This window comes from Tyto alba, unplaced genomic scaffold, assembly GCF_018691265.1.
Source record: "Tyto alba isolate M040663 unplaced genomic scaffold, T.alba_DEE_v4.0 Super-Scaffold_14, whole genome shotgun sequence".
Lineage (NCBI taxonomy): Eukaryota > Metazoa > Chordata > Aves > Strigiformes > Tytonidae > Tyto > Tyto alba.
The window spans coordinates 53,633,293-53,652,302 of NW_024881276.1; the positions used below are offsets into that span (position 1 = coordinate 53,633,293).

Here is a 19,010-nt window from a genome sequence, read left to right on the forward strand (position 1 = left end):
TAAATAGCCACTAATCGTATGGTGGAGATGGGTTTAATGGTGAATGTCAAGTTTTGGAGTAATATGGGTGCTCAAGGAGAGAATTGCAGCCACGTGCTTAAGATCTTTAGAAAGGTTAAAAAAAAGGTGTAAAAGAGGCTATTATAGTATATTTATACCTGCTTTTGGTAACACTTGAAAGCGACTTCTTCCTGTCTTAGCTGTAGTCTACCTGAGTTGTTGCCTTATACAGCATTTGGTTAGGACAGCTCCTAAAATAAGTGGCCAACATTTGTTAAGAAAAAATTATGGCCTTGTTCTTTCTGCTGTAAAAGCCCTGGTTTTCATTTTGCAGTATCTTCTCTGGAGTGCATGCTGAAGCTCTTTATTTGAATGGGAGCGGGGACATTCATTTATAAGAATAAGGTGTTAAAGTCCATCAAGGTTAATCTTTGCTCCGAGTTTACCACCCAGTCTGAATCTTAAATGAACCATAGACAGTGATCTCTTTAAATACAGGGTGAAGTGTGGAACGGATCAAGAAATGAAGAGGTGATGGTGGTGCTGCTATTTGTGCTTACTGGAGGAAACTTTTGCCTTTATTCCTACAAGTCTAATTATAACAACTGGCAAAAAAATCACTGCATTGTAGTATTCCCAAAATAGTACTCCAGGTAGGAATTTGTGTTTTAGGTTGTGTCCTTGTGTCCAGCTAGTGGCCTGTGCGAGGATTTGATCTGCTCTGTCACCTCCTGTGTCATGATCTTGCTGCCACTTTATTTAGTCTGTGATAGAAGACTTAACTCTGGAGCAGGTTGCCATCATACAACTGTAATGCCTGGTGATCGGCATCTGGCCCGGTACAGGGAACAGTTTTGCCCATGCTATCCTAAATACTAGAAGCACACTCTTACATAAGCAAGCATAAAGTTACAGTGATGATCATATTTAGATACCGCCTATTCTTTATTGTTCTTTTGATGTTCACTTGTTCTTCAAGATAAAATTACACATCTAGTATGAAAGCAGTTGATGGCTGAAAACAAATGTTTGCTTAGCCTTTTACCATTCTTTGTTGCAGCTCTCAAGTTCTACTTACAAATATAGGAGTGAGGAATTCAAGAGACAGTTTTCTCATCTGCCAGACTCGGAGAGACTCATAGTAGGTAAGATATAATCACATGAAAAGTGCTTGTCTTCAGGCTAATAACTCCAGATTGCAGTAGTGCCAAGGTGTTTTTTTTTTTTATGGCAAATTATAAGTACAGCTGATAAGTTCCTATTCTCCTGTCCCTGAACTAGCATCAAATACCTTCAGGGAAAGTCAGGCCCATGCTCCTCTCCTGTACAGCCTGCTTTGTGAAAAAAGATTCCTTTTGGGCGTTGAGAAATGAAGGCGATGATATAGAATCCTCCAGTTCATCTAGATACGGGATGGGAGCCTCTTAAAACTAGTGATAGGAAAAGACATTTAGTAGGGTGTTTTTTTTTTTTTAGACAAAACCCTTCCTGACAGCAGTGGAGATGTGACTTATCTGACAGCTGTTAGCTGACAAGCTGGAAAGAGATCACTGTGTAGGGTCAGGGTGAGCACTGAGTTCATAAATTCAACATATGTGCATTGACGGGATTGTGTGATGCCAGTGTGAGAAGAACCGGAAGTAGAGTTAAATCCTGAGAGCACTGAATTTGTTTTATGTTCTTTCCAGCATGGACAACCAGCTTGGTGTACCTCTTGCAGTGTCATAACCATTTATTTTCTATTATTTGAGTGTCTTGAGTCCTCTCTTTTACTTTAAAGAGGCAACTAGTTATGACTGAGTCAGTTGCCTTAGATGTTGTGGGGGGAGGGAATGATTCCATAGTTGTAATGATTTGATACTTGGATACAAATGTAAGAGCTGTTGCTGCAGTGACCCTGTCAAGTAGGTAGTTCATCCTTAGCAGAAGCTTTTCCCTTACTCCCTGGAACTAAGCCTAGATCCTTACCCTAGGCACCTTGATTAACGTGACTTCTGGGACTGAGTGACACAGTAGGTGCTTGTAATTTAAAAAACTTCTCAGAGACAAATGCCAACTATGTGGTATGAGGACCTAAAATTCAGTATTTAAGTGTGTAAATCACATCAGCCATCATAGGAGACAATTGGAAAACACAAACCAACCTTAATTTTATCCTGACTTATAATGCTGTGCGCTTGGATGTATTTGTCAACATGATGGTATATTGAGGGCAGATAAAAACATTTTATGTCCCACGCTGGTCTGTGCAGTTGTAGTTACTACCCAGGCTAGTGCTGAGCACACAGTATGTCATCTCGTGTTGTGCTGTGCAAGTCTGTTAGTTCTGGGTTGGCTCATGCCTGAGTGGAGGATTTTCAGAGCCCAGTATACCAGGTTAGCTTATCCATACACTGATGACATGGGTGTAGGCATAGAAGTAACACTCAGCTGGAAGAGCAGAGGTGGTGAGAAGTGCATGGGGAGGGAGGGGAGAGAAGCAGGTGGCAGAGAATGTCAGACTTGTGGTGCATAACTTCTTAGCACTGAAATGTGCCTTTTGAGCTCTGACTCCCAGTTCTGCTCCACTGCAAAAGCCAAAGAAGGCAGGTATATAACCTTACCTCCTTTGCCTGTAGTGATGCACCTTACTCCCTCTTTTATCACTTGCCTTGCAGGTGAGCCTGCCCGCACTGCCTAAGCATTCTGTAACAAATACACTGTCCAAGCATTAAGTGTTGTTTTTATACAAAAGTGGCATTGTGACTGTTTAAAGTTTATCTTCTGCAACTTTTAAGGAAGTGAATATTGTGAGGCTGTCAGTATATGGTTGTAGCATGCTGAGTTCCTTCCAGGTTAATGGAAGTGAAATTACTGCTTTCACTTGCACAGAAACAGTTAAATCCCCATGTCTTTTTTCAGCCTCAGGAGGAGGCAGTTATCCTCTGAAATGCTTTCTGCATTTTTAAAATACTTGAGTTCAGTACAGAAGAAAAGGATATTACTTCAAAGCGTTGTTTTGATGTTTCTCCTTACATAGGATTGATACAGAAAGCTGTGGAGCAAACTGAAGCACAGATTCAGTGAACAGACTGCCTAGGACTTGGACAGATATTTAGTTATGGGTTAATCTCAACAATGTAGCACCTGCTCCATCAGAAGCAAAGTAATTACTCTATATACATTTTTTTTTTTTCTATGCCATAAGAAGCAGTGTTTCTTTGGAAGGACTCTGCATCCTCTGTGCTCTTCCTTTGCTTGATGCAGAGAAACTTATCACAAGCTTTACAGTGCTCAAAGAAGCAATTACTTGCTGCTATTCATTAAAAGAACTATAACTGCTCCTGTTCTTAACTTAGCTGTTAAAAAGAAGTGACTATTCCACTGTAATGAGCACTGTATATAAAGATTATATGAAATATAATTATTTCCTTATAATAAAAGTCTAAGACATTTCTCTTTTGAAATGGGAGTTTAAAGTAGTGCCACTAACTTTAATTTGTCTGAAAGTGTTGTTTACAAGCAGCATCTTAAGTTAATGGATCTGAAAACTTAAAAGGAAAAATGCTAATATCTCCCTCTTGTTTGATATTCTCTTTTGTGTAGGTAGATCATGGTGATGTTGCTCATCACTTGTCCAGTTTCCCACTACTTATGGCTCTGAATCCCTCTTCCTCCCCCAAACATAGAAGTCAGATGCAAACTTCTTGGTAATGCTTTCCTCAAGTCCTTACCCTCAAACTCCTGCTGCCTTCCCTCTCCCTGCTCTCACAGCATTTTGGTATCTGGCTTCTCTTCAAACATTCACTTAAAACTTATTGCTTTGGATATCTTTAAGTTTATGTAGTTCTATTTGCAGTTATGTCTCCAAGGGCTTATTGCAAGGAACTTTATTTCCACTTGATTATTTGAGGGGAAAACCCAAGAGAATTTAAAAAAATCATGATAAAAGCTTTTGTAGATGCAGACTTACATTGAAGTTAGGATGGTGAGGGACTCCTGAACCTCTTGGTACCCGAACGAGAACTGTATTCATCTTTTTGTAGTACACAGAATCAGAATTTTGGCTCAGACACTACCAGATACAATGCTTTTCAAATAACAAAACTCTTCGATACCTCTAAAGTTAAAATCATTAACATCCTGCATAGATACATTCTGTGTCTTCTCTATACATAAGGTAACCTTCTTTAGGTTGGAAGTTCCAAAAAGGGTCTGTCTTAACTTTCTAGTAGTGGTAATTCTGAAAATTCCTTTTGTTTGAATCTTCAGGCACTGAAATCATGAAAGTTCTATCAGAGAGGTTTTTAAAAACCAAATCCTCTGCTCTTGTTCTTAATTAGCAGGTATCTGATGATGGGTAATTGCATTCTTGATGAAATCTGTTTCTCAATGGGATGTTTCAGCCAGAGGCACTGTCATCATAAAAATGACAGTCGGCTTCTGAAAATATCCCCTGCCTGAATAACTGCATAGCTTCAAGCTGCCTTTTAGTGTCTCACTCTGTAGATAGTTTTAGCTAGTGATAGGATCTGTTTAGTGGAAAGTGATTATCTTACAGCATATGAACTACTGTTATGTAGGAGTTGACAGTATAATCTGTTATACTATAAAATGTTTGTGTATTCAGTTGTTTAGGAGCTTTGAAGTTTGACTTATGAATACTTCTCCCATGTACTTCTGATCTTGCCTAATACCTCTTTGAAAATACAGGATAATGCACAGGGGGTCAATAAATAAAGTGCTGTCCTCGCACAGATACTTTCATCAACTCTGGCTTTGGGGTATTCCCAGAACAATGGTCTAGATGCAACCCAGTACAAGTCTGCTTTCACAGACTTTTGAAGAGTGAAAGTGGCTTTTTATTTGTATTGTAATACCCTTATGTCATTTTAAGTTAACAGGTTTGGGTCAACTGAGCTGCCGTAAGTGAGTAAACTTGCTCTTGCTCTCTATACGTAGATTATGCCTGTGCACTCCAGAAGGATATCCTGCTGCAAGGACGCTTGTATCTCTCTGAAAACTGGCTCTGTTTCCACAGCAACATTTTCCGATGGGAGACCACAGTAAGATCTCTTAGCTCACTTGAATCCCACCTTTTTTGTCCTGTACTATCAGAATATAAGAGCCCCTCAAACAGATCTTAACCTGTCAATCTCATGCTAGTAACTTTGCGCTGAAAAGAGCGAGCCTACATCCCTGAGTGGAAATGTGGACCCATTGTTCCATAAAATGGGAATAGCATTGGAGACATCTGAATGCTGAAGGAAGCCTACTCAGTTAGTCGTTCAGCATAGGAAGAAGTTCAGGAATTAAGCTAAAACTGATCTTTTGCATTTCTGGATGACTATTTGCCTCTCCTCACCAAGGAGAGTTGCTCTATAAAAGGCTGTAACACATAATGGTCTTCTGTAAGACCAGGAGCATGATACGGTACATGGTGTTGCCCTGTTCAAGAGCTCCCCAAGAACCTTACTTGGTTTAGTCTCACATGTAAATATCAGCATCTAAGAACAGCTGAAGAGAACCTACAAATGACCTGTACAAGTTCTCATATTGTGGTCTGTAGCTTTTAAACAGTATGAGCAAAAGTAGATATTTGACGTGTTAGCCTTCTATTTCTGTCAGATTAGGTTAATGAGTTAAAATTTCTCATTGAAGCAGTCGTTGCATCTACTGTAGAAATAGCACAAAGCAGTAAATGAGAAAGGGAAGGTAACCTAGTTAATAGGCGATTGAGATGTGTCAAAATGTTCTGCAACTGTGGGACTGCTCGTACCTTAAATTAATCTTTTAAATTCTATGTGTGCTCTGAAGTACAGGACAGACAACAAATAGCTCATGTATTTAATACAGTGAGGGGGTGTAGAAGTGCTTAACTGAAAACTAAGCTTAATTTCATCAGATGAATTTGATGATTGTATGTTTCTTACTTGAGATGTAAAAAAAAAAAAAAAAAAAAATCCCTTTGAAATTACACCCTTGAATATATAAACTTTTCAAAGACAGATTTTTCAGCCAAAACAGCATATGTCCTGGTAACCAACCTGTTCCTGCCTACCTGGCAGAGTGATATCTTAAGGCAGTGTGAGCTCATCAGCTGCAATGGTAGAGCCAAGTTGTGGGACCTCCTTAGCAGGCTGTGTGATGCACAGGGAGAAAGTGGAGGACCTTCTGCACACAGTAAAAAAGAAAGATCCAAATATGTTCTTCCCTTCTCTAAGGTGAATGGCAGCACAGCCTTATCTTCAAGGGAGGTAGGTGGGCTGAATGGAAATCACTTGTTGCAGCCAGCCAGACCATGCTCTTCTAAACAGAAACCTTTCAAGTATTAATATACCAGGCAAACACACCCAAGCAGGAAGATTTTCTTGCAGTTTCTGGACTGCAAATAAACCTCTGTGGAAATGAATTAGATTGCAAACTTCTGTGAGATGACATGGACAAGATTGTCTGTTACTGATCTGTGTCCTGCCTTATGTATAGTGTACTGCTTGGGATTGGCTTTCAGATCTGTGGTTTGTAGGTGGTTGGGATTGTGCCCTTAATCCTTGAGTGTTGCTGGAGGAGTGGAAGGAAAGAAGAAAGAACTACTTGCTTCCTTAGTCCTGGTATGAAAGAAGAACAGATTAGTTTTACATCATCTTAACTTGCCTCTCCTTTGGAGTGCTTGCTGTTAAGGTTAGCACATAGAGACAGTAATTGCCTTTGTGATCTCAATTGAATTGCATCCCAGGGTTTGGGGTTAGTTTGAGTTCCTCTTGCTTGTTCTGTGCCTTTGTAAAATTTCAGTCTTTTTAATATGTCTTATTAAATCTGTTTCTGTTTAGATTTCTATTGCCTTGAAGGATATCACTTTTATGACAAAGGAGAAGACTGCTCGGCTCATTCCAAATGCCATACAAATAGCAACAAAAGGAGAGAAGGTGAAAACCTGTGTTTAAATATGTTTCTTAAAATGATAATGTCCAGGGCAGAAAACTTGTAGTTTGTATAATTTGTATAATTAACTTCCCTGTCAAATCTTTAAATGTGATTGGGAATAGAAGACAGGCATGGTGATTTGCTCCCTGTGCATGTTGGCTTGATAATTCAACTTTAGTTTGATTGCAGAATCCCCTAGTAGTACTGATACAGTAAGCAAGGGAATTTTTGTCCCACTGCTTCTCAAAGGAAAGTCATTTGAAAGCTAAACATTCAGGGCATGAATTCAGAACTGTGCATCCTTGAGATCACAAAAATATCAAACTTGATGGATTTAAAGTGCCCCTGGAAGAAAATTCCTGAAAACAAAAGAATTGTGATATCATGGGGTTTGAGTCAGAGAAATCTACTCATAGAATGTGCAGTTTTTGAGCTGGGAAATGTAGGTTTTGGGTGTGTATTTGGGAAAAAAATGAAAAGCATGATGTGGAATGTTCTTAGTACTTCATGATCCTTCTTCTGTAAATGCCTTGAAAATAACGATTCTTGGCTGGATACAGAAAATAGTTTTCCAGGGTGAATCTGGAGCTGTTCTTTGTGAAGGAACTGTGTTTCTTCTTATTTAGCTGTTTGCTCTCAATTTATTAAATATTAACTTTCATCAAGGAAGATAAACCTCTTTCTCTGCTAAACAAACTTTCAAATGGGAAAGAAGATTTTAGTACTGCAAATGATGCATCTAATTTGATCTCCTATTTTAATTAACTTCACATCATCTCATGTGAAAAGATAAGTAAAAGGAACATGTGGCGGAAGGATGGAAAAGGCTGTGGCCTGTAAGAAATAGGCTTATGCAGCTCTGATATGTTCCACCTTCTATTTGGAAGTGGGAGAAAGATTTAACTGTGTAGTTAGTTGAAGGGGAGCTTGCTCCTTATGCTGAAGGTACAAATGATTGCAGTCAGATGCCCAGAAGAGCCAGTGTCTTTATATACTATGTGGATATTGGGGAGCTATCTCTTAAGTGATAAAAAGTGTGGAGTGTGAGGAATATGAGCCCAGGTTTGTTGAATGTGAGAGGAGCATGCTATTGCTGAAAGCCTTGGGATATTCAAGATACAAGGAAGCATTCTAGATTTCTTGAAAATACCCACAAGTGAGATTTTTGCATCTGTGTTTTCCTGCAGTTTTTTTTCACATCGTTCAGTGCAAGAGACAGAAGCTACCTCAGTATCTTCCGCTTATGGCAGAATGTGTTGCTGGATAAGGTAAGTGCCAGTACCTATGGTTAAATAACAAAATAATCTTTTTCTAATGTAAACAGATGGGTCTTTGGAGGATAGGAGACTTTTTTCGTTATGAAACTAACTTTTCCTTTCTGACACAGAATTCTAATCTGATGTTCTCCTTCGTACTTTAGATCCCAGATAAACTTCTCATCCTTTTCTCATACTATCCCTTTCAACTTTGCTGTTGATATAACATTTTGTCTGTGAAGATAAGTTGCATGCTTCTCTTCACTACCAGCTCAAGCAGATATTACTAAATTGGCATGCATTTGCTTCACATCTTCTGTGGCTAATTTGTGATCAAAAAGACAAGATGCTTTTTCAGTGAAAGCTTTTTTTCTTTTTAAGGAAAAAGCCAAAAATCACCTTCTCAGATAAGTTAGCTGAACCTTTGCCAACCAACTCATTACAACTCCCCTGACCTTGAATAAATGCAACAAAGGCAGGCTGCATGATATGGAAGTATATTTTGGCAACTTCGCTGGTTAGCTTGATTTATACTGCAATTTGTGAACATTTAAGCTAATCTTGTTTCTAAAAATGTACCGACGCTTTTGCAGAACATCACTGTAAGTACTGCAATTTTTGTAAACCAATTCCTTCCTGTTTATGGCTCTCGTTTAAATATTTCAACACGGTTGCAATAGAATGCTGAAATATCAGTCTATAACTCTGTGCTGCTGTGGTCCCCAAAGGCTTAAAGTGGTTGCACTACTTATGTAGTCTTATATGTAACAAAAACCAAAAGCTTTTTTGTTAGATGAATTTTAGGACTGACTAGAGGCACTTTTTGTCGAACAAAAGCTGAAAATAAAGTGAAGTGTCGTTTAAGGCAAAACCAATGTTTCTTGCAAATCTCTTATCCCTCATATCAAATCCTATTTAACTTTAACATCTTAACCATCTTGTCTTGAATCCAGCAATAGCACTGCAAAACCCACAATATATTATGTCATCTTTGACTGGTATGTGCAACTGGAACTAATCTAGTTTTCTTTTGTTAGGCAAAGTTTGTTAGGAGCAATAATTATTTAATTTGGTTGGTTAGTTTGTGGTGCAGGAGCGTGAATGTATGGGCGTTCAGGTATACAGATCTATCCAAGGGGCTGGAACAGAGGCAACAAGCTTTGTGATTAGTTTTTCCCCATGCATTTCTATTCTGACACTGAAACGAGTGTCACATTAGGAACAATTTTTCGCTTCATAGCAGTGACTAAAGGATAGACATGAAAGTAGAAGGTGTGGGCTGCATGTAAGATGAGATGAATTAAGCCAGCAGATTTTAGGGACCAGTGCATCTGACTTGCTTGGGAACTCTCCTTATTATTTCCATCTAACCTTCCTTTTGGCTTTCTTGCATCCTCACTGAAGTATGTTGAAAGATGAGTGTCATGAATTTCTGCTTGGGGTTCTGAGTTGTAAAATGGAGCATTGCCTTGATTTGTATGTAGGGCTTTTGAATGTAGTGTGTTTGGAGTTACTGACTGAAAACAGAATTTAAGTTGAGCTCCTACTTCTGCAATGTAGTAGCGATTTCCGATTCTCTACTAGAATATGTTTGAGTGACCTGTCAGCCTGCTTTATGATTCTTTACTGCTTAACTAAACTAGATCAAGCTGTAGAGGGGCACTGAGGAGTTGAAAGTAGAAACTGAAGTTGCTAGAGCTGGATCCACAGACTCCAGTACAGTGACAGCTGTCACTCATCTGTTGATAAAAGCAAGCCCTTAGCAGCAAAATGGCTTAGATGCACCTTCTCCCCACTGCCTCGTGGCAGAGACAGCATGTATTTGAAAGAGATCTCATACTTCTGAGGCTCTGGCATGGTGTACAATGCCCTGAGTCTGTGAAGCTGGTGTTTCTGGGCTCCAGTGGTCAAAGGGATCTAGTCAGAATTTGTAAAGCTTGTGACAAAAAGCCCAAATCTCATTTGGGAACCAGTTCCAAAAGGAGCTGGTTTTAATGATTCCTCTGCAGATATTCATAGGCTTTAAAATATTTAGCTAACTTTGTTATTATCTGGAATGCATCTGCTAGACCTGGAGATGACATCCCACTGTTTCGTTATGAAATAAAATCATTGTGGTGTCATCTGTAGTATAACTCTGAGTGTAGCTGACACAGTGCTGGTTTGTACCACCTGATAGTGACTAATCCCCAATTTCCAGGATTTGGATCCAGGCGACTGGAATTGCATTTGCTTCAAAGCATGTTTGTGCAGAGGTAATTTTCCGTTACTGGCTCTCGCCTCTTGAATGCTTCCTGGGCATAGATTTTGTGTTACGAGGTCTCACCTCTGGAGAGTGACCTGTCTGCTTTACCTGATACACCTTAAGCTTTCACCACCTGCAGAACTTCTCGGTAGGGTCAGCATGCCCTTTCCCAGATCTCCATCTTGTGGCCATTCTGCCTTGTACTTTTTAAGTATCGCATGCCCTAACCAGTTGAACAAGTAGGCTTCAAAGTCTGCCTTACTATTAGAAGTGACTAGCATCATGTAAGAAAACCAGTCAATGGTTACATGCTATTCCATGCTTAAGCTTACTTTGGCCACCAAGATGCTCTCCCCCAAATTTGTGTCGCTGTTCTGATAGGACTCCTGGTCCCTTTGGCTGAGTTGTAATTCTCTAGCTCAGAGCTCTTCTTCAGATCTTGCTCAAAGTACGGTACTGGGCATTTGGTGTCCTTCAGCTGGTTCCTCTGGGGATCAGTGGGTACCTTCCTCTTCAGATGGTCCTTTCTTAGGCTGTTTTTTTAAAATGTCCATGTAGAAACTTCTTTTATTTCAAGGACAATTCCACTTTTTTTTCATTCCTATTGTAAAATGTGCTCAGAGTGAGTGTCTTAGGCTTTTACCTTGACTTTGTTTTTTAAATGCTCCTGGTCGAAGGGGGAGCATCATGGAAAATAAGGAATCATTAATGTAGGTCTGGAAGAGACATGACACCAATCTTGATAAAACAGATAGCTGCTTCCACATCCACTGGGGCTTTCAATAATACATCAGTTTATAAAATCAGCCAAAATTCCTGTTTTGCAACAGGCTTTCCAGATTTGTAAAGCCAGTTTACAAATGGCTGCTATTGACAGTAAGAGCAATGCTGTTTATTCTCTTGCTTTATTTTCCTAAAGCTTAGGGGTGTCAAATATCCTTCCAGTTTAAGGGAGAAGGAACAAATTAAAATCTAATTAGGCAGGTCATTCAAATCCCGAACAAACACAGCGCTCCTTCTTTCTAATGGAACAAGATCTTAACTTAATCAGTCTCAATTCCCATGAGTCCTCTTCCGTAGAGTTGGATTTATTTTCCTATTGTTCTTCTTATGCTTTGCTGGGTAGAGATTTGCACCTGTCTCCAGGGACGTTGTAGCAGGTAAGTCTAGAGGTGTGAGAAGGGCCCGGAATTTCTGATGAGCTGGGCTTCTTGTGGCAAATGTCTACCAGGACAGCAGTTCTGCCTTCCCTGGCAGCTGCTCAGGGAAGGCTGTGAAAACAGAGATGTTTATTTGCACCTTTGTGTATGACAAGGGTTGTTTTAGAGATCAAAGAGGGCTTGGGTTGATTCTGACCTTCATGGTTGGGCAGCTATAGGGGGGAGTTTGCTGTTTTCCTGCCCTGTCCTGCAGACAAGCAGTCGGACAGAACTTTGTATTAGGGTTGCCTGGTTGGGAGTGTGGTGGGGGGTTGTCTCTGGAGTAAACTTGTGTGGAGCGTCTTGTTCTTATTTCTGCTTTTGACCGTAGGGGGTAAAAAACAGCATCTTTGCTTATGTCAGTGGTATTCTGTAGTATTGCTTGTGCCACGCCACCACTTTGTCTCGTGTGAAACAAAGTATTGAAGTTTTATGCTCCTAGTTGAAAAGAAAAAATGTGTCCTGGCTGCTTCTTTTAGCCTTTGTTTTTGTATACAAAGAGAACTGAGGAGAAATCCAGCAAAAACCATCACCTTGAGTGGGCAAAGTAATTCATGTTCAGATTCAGCCTTTCAAACTTCAGAGCTTCTCAAACCATCCCCTCAGAAGCAGAAGTCTGACTGACCCAGAAAACTTGTGCCCTTTTTTGCCTTCAGAACTAATCTTTTCTAATACAGTAATCAAGACTGGTTTGATCTTGGGCTGTGACCATTAACAACTTACATCTAGCTGAGCTAGGAATAATTGAGCAGAGTGCAAGGATCCTGTTTTAGAAGCAGAAGTTGGTAACATTGACTGCACAAAACCACAGGAAACAGCTTTATAGATTCCTAAAAGGCATAGTTTAAAGTTTCTCTGCTTTCCTCAAGCCGTTGAGCTCTCTGTACAAGGGCAGTCTGATTTGCCCACAGACTGGTGCAGAACGTGCTGGTGAATTTAATGAGCGGCATTAGCCATTTGCCAGTTATTTTCTTATGACTGGAAATAAAGGCACTGGCAATGTTGGCCCACAGAAGTGAAAGTGGCTTTGTTTCTGCCCTTGAATTTCGGGTGGAAAGGTGGGCTATCTAGAGATACATCTTTGTCACCTTTTGAAACTGTGTAATACCTACTCCCTGCTTTTAGCCGTTTAGGGGACACAGCTGGAGGTAGTTGTTTGTGGTGATGAGTTTGCTGCTCCGAAGTACAGCGCACCTGGGGGAAGTAAGGCAGCTGTGTGTTGATGGGGGTGTCCTTAGTGCTACTTTGCTTTGGAGAGCAAACCCCGGTGGCAGAGGGAGGCTGGCGTTAGCTGTTACGACCCTTGTTTTCTATGTGCGTGTTTCGTGTTTTAATGTTTACTTTGCCCTCGGTAGGATTAAATACCTTGAAACTGATCTCCACCGCTGGGATGCTTGTGCCAGCCGCTTTCTGAACAGCCTGAAACCTCGTTGTGCTGGAAAACACACCTGAGGGGGGGGGGAAAAAAAAAAAAAAAAAAAAAACAAACAACCAAACCCTCAGCCAGAGCGGCTGAGAGCAACCGCCGCGTCCCGACCTGGCTGGGGTTTAGCCTTGACCCTCGCACGCTTTTTGGCGGGGGGAGAGGCTCCCCTTGCCTTGCCACGCCGTGCGGGGGTCCCGCGGCGAGTGGGCAGAGGGACACCCGCGGCGTGGCCCGGCGACGGGGACAGGCGCTGCCCGCGAGTGCCCCGCTCCCCCCCTAACCCTGACCCCGGCCCCGGCCCCGCTCGCTGGAGCCGCCGCCGGGCGGGGGGGGTGGGGGGGGGCGGCCCCGGCCGGGCCCCGCCGCCGCCGCCCAGCAGGAAGTGGGACCGCGGCGGCGGCGGGTCCGGGGGCGCCCCGGGAGCGGCGGGAAGCGGCAGGTTGGTGGCGGTGCGGGGCGACAGGCGCCCTCCGGGAGGGTGCCGGCAGCCCCCGGGACTGGGGGGGGGTGGGGGGGAAAAGTACGGGCGTGCATTTACATTCCTGCTTGTGGGGTCAGCTCGTTCGGGTCTGTCTAAAATTGCGGGTAGGATAACACTCTACAGGTGGTATAGGGAGGTGGAGAGGATCATTTAAAGCCCTTTAAATAATGCATGGATATTTAATGTGATCATTTCATGCAAATAGTAAGCAGGACTTGTGTTACCACCTCATTAGCACAGTTCTGTTCCCTTGATCAATATGGATTGTGGCTGAGGCACATTTTTCCAGTGTGGTGTCTCTTTAAGTCCACTGGTATTGCTCTCTGAGCTCTGCTAAATCCCAGAACCTTACTTCTTTTCTCTCTTTTTTTGTTTGGTTTGGATCTTTTTTTTTTTTTTTTTTTTAGCCTTTTACAGCTGAACTGGACTTTGGAACCAGTTGCTTACTTTGCCGATATGAGTTTGTAATACTACTTTCACTTCCTAACTTTCCTGATGGTTTGAGAGAACTAAAATATATCCCAGTAGCTGCAGGGAATTCATGGAGCAGGGCAGGGATACTATAGAGAAAGAGAAGAGTAGCTAGTGGGGAGTCAAGGTAATACTGTTACTGAGTAAAAGCAGCCGTTTGTTTTTGTCGGGGGCTTCTGGTGGTGTCCCAAAGCGAGGACCTCCTGTCCCACGTTGGCAAAATGGGCAGTTGGCTGACCTAGACAGCACTGCCTGCCGTGGCTGGAACGCTAGCCTCTCACCATCTGTAAAGTGCTCTGAGCATCCTGAGGAAACAGGCATGTATCTGTTAAGCGCTTTGTGGAAGATCAAAGAGGGAGTCGCTGGCTGTCTACTAGTTACTGGTCTTGTGCTGTATCGAGTGAAATTCAAGAGGGAGCTACCTTGAAGATATCTGTGAAAACACTGGTGACGTGTGAAGCAGCAAGTAATGGTTAGAAGCATGTGTTTTCTTGAAATAACAAGTTTTTTCATGTCTGGTGTTATTGGTTGAACGGTTGCGGTTTGGGAATATGGAGTAGACAGGAGTACAGTTCCCCAAAATGCTGAAATCCAATCTTGAAATGTGATACCCAAATGCTTTCAGTCCTTGTCAGAATTGAGGTTAAAGTCTGTGGCGTAATTCAAACTTCTTACCGTTTTACCTCCTGTGCCTTACTGTCCCGTACCGTCGTTCTTGACTAGCTTGCTTTCTTTCAGAGGCTGACCAAGCAGGAATTCTGGCAGCTGGTGCACCAGAGCTATGGCTCTGAGCTGGGCCTGAACAGCGAGGAGATGGAGAGCTTTCACTCATCGTCTGAGGACAACGGGCAGCCTCGGTAAGGGGAGGCTATAAAGCTTATTGAAATACTGGGGGAGCAGCAGTGTCCTCTTGCTTAGAAATTCTTTTTCCAAAGTGCTGCTGGAGCCTTACCAGGAAGGTTAAGCCTGGTAAAAGGATGCAAAGAACCAAACTGCATAAACTGAGCGTGCATAAAAACTTAATTGTGTTCGTTGTCTATAATAGTAGGAGCAGAGCTGAGGCCACTTAGAGGAAGGAGATAGGAAGACCTTGATTTCCCTGGATCTGCGTGGGGATATCTGCAGGATAGCTTAAATAGCAACCTTTTCTCATGATGGTATCTAGTCAGGAGCTGTATGCCCTTCAACAAAATGGAAGGGCTGAACAGAATGGATCTATAATGATCAGATACTTCTTCCTCCCCTCTATGGAGACTAAAATGCTTGTTTTGCTTTGTTCTCCTGATGTCTGAGGTCTTGGCTTATTTTTGTATTGTCCTCAGCTTGAATTAGGAAACTGGAATAATGTAACTGTAGGGGGACTTTTTTTAAATGGTGGTCTCGATTTTTTTTTTTTTTTTTTTTTTTTTTTGCAACAAATGTGAATTAACTTATGAACTGCCAGTGTTAGTCTAATAATGGGGCTTTAATTTTTGTATCTGTCTGTAAATAAGTATGGCTCTACAAAACTGAACAATGTAATTTGTCTCTCTTCAGTCCTGTTACCTATGTTAGAAAAAAAAAAATCTTAAATTCACTACAAGCTTTGAAAGCTGTCCTATTAAATATTTCCTGTAAAAAATGCACTACTTTGCAATTCTGAAATAAAGGATGGAGGAAAAAAATTGTCTCAAACTTTCTTAAAACATTTTTCTTCCCAATTTTGTTCTAAGCTATCTCTGTTTCTTCTTCTGCCACAGCATTCACTTTTCTCTCTGATTCCCCAGTGCTTGGTTTTACTAACCTTATGGTCAGAAGCTGAGTCTTCTGAGAGGGTGAAGAAAATGGCTTGAGAGTTTAGATTGAAGAATGAGTTGGTAGTTTTTGATATTTTGATATTAGCTGAACAGCAATGGTGTGAATGCAGAACTCACACTTGAGAAGCTTTCTCAGATTTTTCAGCGTTTTTATCTCCAAAGACATCTTCCTTTTTGCTTTGAACAGATCCAGCATTTGTGATGATTCTGGAGAAAGGGATGAAAAACTACATAAAATGATTGGTTTAGTTCGGGAACCTACACTTCAAACAGAAGGAGAGACACTCAGACACGCGTTGCCAGGAGTAAGTGCTGACACAGCCTTTTTTCCTATTTGTAACTGATAAAGTATATATGCTTAACTTTTATATCTGTAAGCATAGGATGCATGGGGATTGTAACTTCTAAAGAAGCCTTTGAGAATTCATAATAGACTAGGAGGTTTTCACATCAGAAATTTAATAAGAATATTTTTGGGTTTCACAAGTGGTTCTTGAATTTGAAAATTATCAACATTCTGTATAAGAGAGTATTGTTGGTGTGAATTTCAGCAATGTCCTATCACTAATTCGCTGTATAACCTGGCTAGAATGCTGAGGCTTATGCCCTGGTCTTTGCTTAAAAACAAAATTAACTGTTCTCTCCATCTTCCTAGTGACCACGTGCATTTTTTATGAAAGCTAATGCCTTTGTTCACTTCCAGTGCTTTCTTGCTTGTGCTATTTGTCATTTAAAAAAATCTCATATAAACCTCATGTATAGGTGAGACAGAAGTATTAGAGGGTACTTATGCTACGTTATCCTTGCCTTTAGAGGTCAATTAGTCTTCTGTTGTGAATATATGAAACCTTTTTTACTTAAATTTGTGGAAATGTTTCAGAAGAAAGGGGGGGAGGAAAACCCATACTTGAGATAATAAAGATGAGTTTTCCCATAATGCCTTGATTTAATACAACTGAACAAGAATAAGTGCTTCACTCATGGTGTTGAGTGAATTTGTGAATGCATTTGTCTGGTTGGGAGGGTGTTCGCAGTGGTACCCGAGGCGTGCACAGTTGTTGGGATGCCAGTGTATAGTTGTAGTCCTAAAAGGTAATAGACATTTTCTATTGATTACTAGATACCCCAAGGGAAAGATACTGGAAAAGCAAATAAAGCACTAAAGCATTTCTTATAAACTTCACTAGGGTTGGGTACCTAATTGCTGTTTCTGCTTTGAAAAAATTGGGGAGGGAAGAAAGGAGATGATCGTAGTAGTTTTTACTACTATGTAAATCTTTTGGCTTTTGTCACTTGCTAAAACTGATCTGGAGGCTAACCAGGCTTTAAATAATTTTACTGAAATCCAAGTTACTGTCTAGAGACTTATACCCAGCAAACAATACTGGTATTTGTCAGACGTTAAAAACTTAGTTGGATAATGGGTATCCCTCATGGAAATCCTAACAGTGTATGATTTTTGGAGAGCTGTAAGGGAAGCCTTGGACTGTGGATGCTGCTGGAATGTAGACTCTGTAGGATAACTAAAAATCTACCCAGATAGCCTTGGTTTGGACTTGTAAGTCTTCTTTGCACAAGAACAAGCCATTTTAAAATAATTGCTCTGCCTGGGAAGTGTTTTGTTTACCTGGTGGGTGCCACTCCCAGAGATCCCTTGCAGGTGCTAAGTCTAATTGGGCATGTTGGTGAGCAGTAATGCCTAGGGATTTGTTTTGTAGGCAAGGAACCATGCTAGGATTCTCCCTTGAATAAACTGCCTTTAAAAAGTCCTGTATTTATAGTGTAAAAGTGCAGTCTTGATAAATGTGTAACACTTTAGCTTACTGTTTCAGTGTAACTAAAATACATAATGATTGTGTTCAGCTGAATGTGTCACTTGGCATTTCTCAAGAATATCAATGCTCCCTGGTCCCTGGATTAGCGTATATTTTGTAGAAGCACAGGAGTAATAGGAGGCGGTAGTGTTTAGGATGTATTTATCAAAAACAATGCACTGATAACACAAAACACAGCTAATCACCTTCCAAAGACTGGAGGGATGCAGACTTAGCCTCTCCTTTACTGCTGTGATAGACAAAGTCTCAGAGCTCTCTTCAGAGGAAGATCTGGACTTGGCTATAGTACTTGGCCTGTCTCGGAAAAAGTATTTTCAATACCTGTCCATAGTTGATTAAGGAAAGTTTGTGTGTAACACCAGTCATGGCTTGTCTGCTTCTTTAAGTGCAGTTCATCTCAACGTGGAAGCCACCAGTCCCAGAGCCTGCTGTTCACAGGCTAAAAACCAGAAAAGCCTTGGCACAGATCTTAGCAGTATGGGACTAGCTCAGGAGATAAACATAAGGAAGAAATTGTACATCTTTAATTCCAGCTGACAGATCTTAAAATCAGTACTCTTTAGTGTAAACACAAATGTGCCCTCCCTGACCCTTAAAAAAAAAAAAAAACAAAAAACAAAAAAAAAAAAACAACAACAAAACCAAAACAAACAAAAAAAACCAAACAAACAAAAAAAAACAAAAAAAAAAAAACAAAAAAAAAAACCAAAAAAACATGAAAAAACTCAAAGCTGTTTGAGTTGATCAGTTATTCCAAAAGCCTCAATGTGAATCTCTTCTTCCCTGACATCACAAAAGGCTTTTTTGTAGGAGCTGTTGCTCTTGTCCTCTGACTTGAGCCTGACTTTCTCGTTCTGCTCATGGCATATCGGGCTGTTCTTACACTGCTAGTGGGAGCTCCTGTTGTTTCTGACATCCCTAGCTGTCATCAGAGTGCTATGAGAGTTCCCTGGATTTGTGCTGGATCTGTGTCTCAGTTTTTAGACTGTTTTACCACAACTAGCTCCTTTCTGGCTTCCATCTCTATAGGTAGAGTGTTTTGACATGGAAATATTGGTTCTGTCCTAGTTCCTGTTGTGTGAGTATAACTTCAGGCATGGTAGCTACTTTCAATAGGAGCATTTGTTAATTGATCTGCTTTTCCGATGTAGTCTTGCTTTTTTTTTTTTTTTTTCTGTTTTTGACCTTGAGGGAGTATTTTTACCTGCTTATACTGCAGTTAAATTCATGCCTGTCTCTGTTTTCCAGCCACCCACCTTCTGCTAATAGCCCTCAGTTACACAAAAAAAGTGGATGGTCTTTTTTTTGAAAAAAGCCAAGAAATACAGGAAGTACGTGATGACTGTGCAAGTAGAGGATGCTCTTGCTTTTTTGAGTCAGTGCTGAATAATCTTTAGG

The 19,010-nt window shown here is 40.9% G+C and overlaps 1 protein-coding gene across 4 annotated transcripts in view; it reads left to right on the forward strand.

Annotated features, from left to right (window-relative positions):
* Positions 1-19,010, forward strand: part of GRAMD1C (GRAM domain containing 1C) — a 55,239-nt gene that overhangs the window by 18,213 nt on the left and 18,016 nt on the right. For all 4 annotated transcript variants that reach the window (XM_042788567.1, XM_042788568.1, XM_033005165.2 and 1 more), the window contains exons 3-8: positions 1,061-1,145; positions 4,942-5,045; positions 6,810-6,905; positions 8,091-8,171; positions 14,720-14,838; positions 15,965-16,082. In XM_042788567.1, coding sequence (XP_042644501.1) covers positions 1,061-1,145; positions 4,942-5,045; positions 6,810-6,905; positions 8,091-8,171; positions 14,720-14,838; positions 15,965-16,082 — 603 coding nt within the window. The remainder of the gene's footprint in view (positions 1-1,060; positions 1,146-4,941; positions 5,046-6,809; positions 6,906-8,090; positions 8,172-14,719; positions 14,839-15,964; positions 16,083-19,010) is intronic.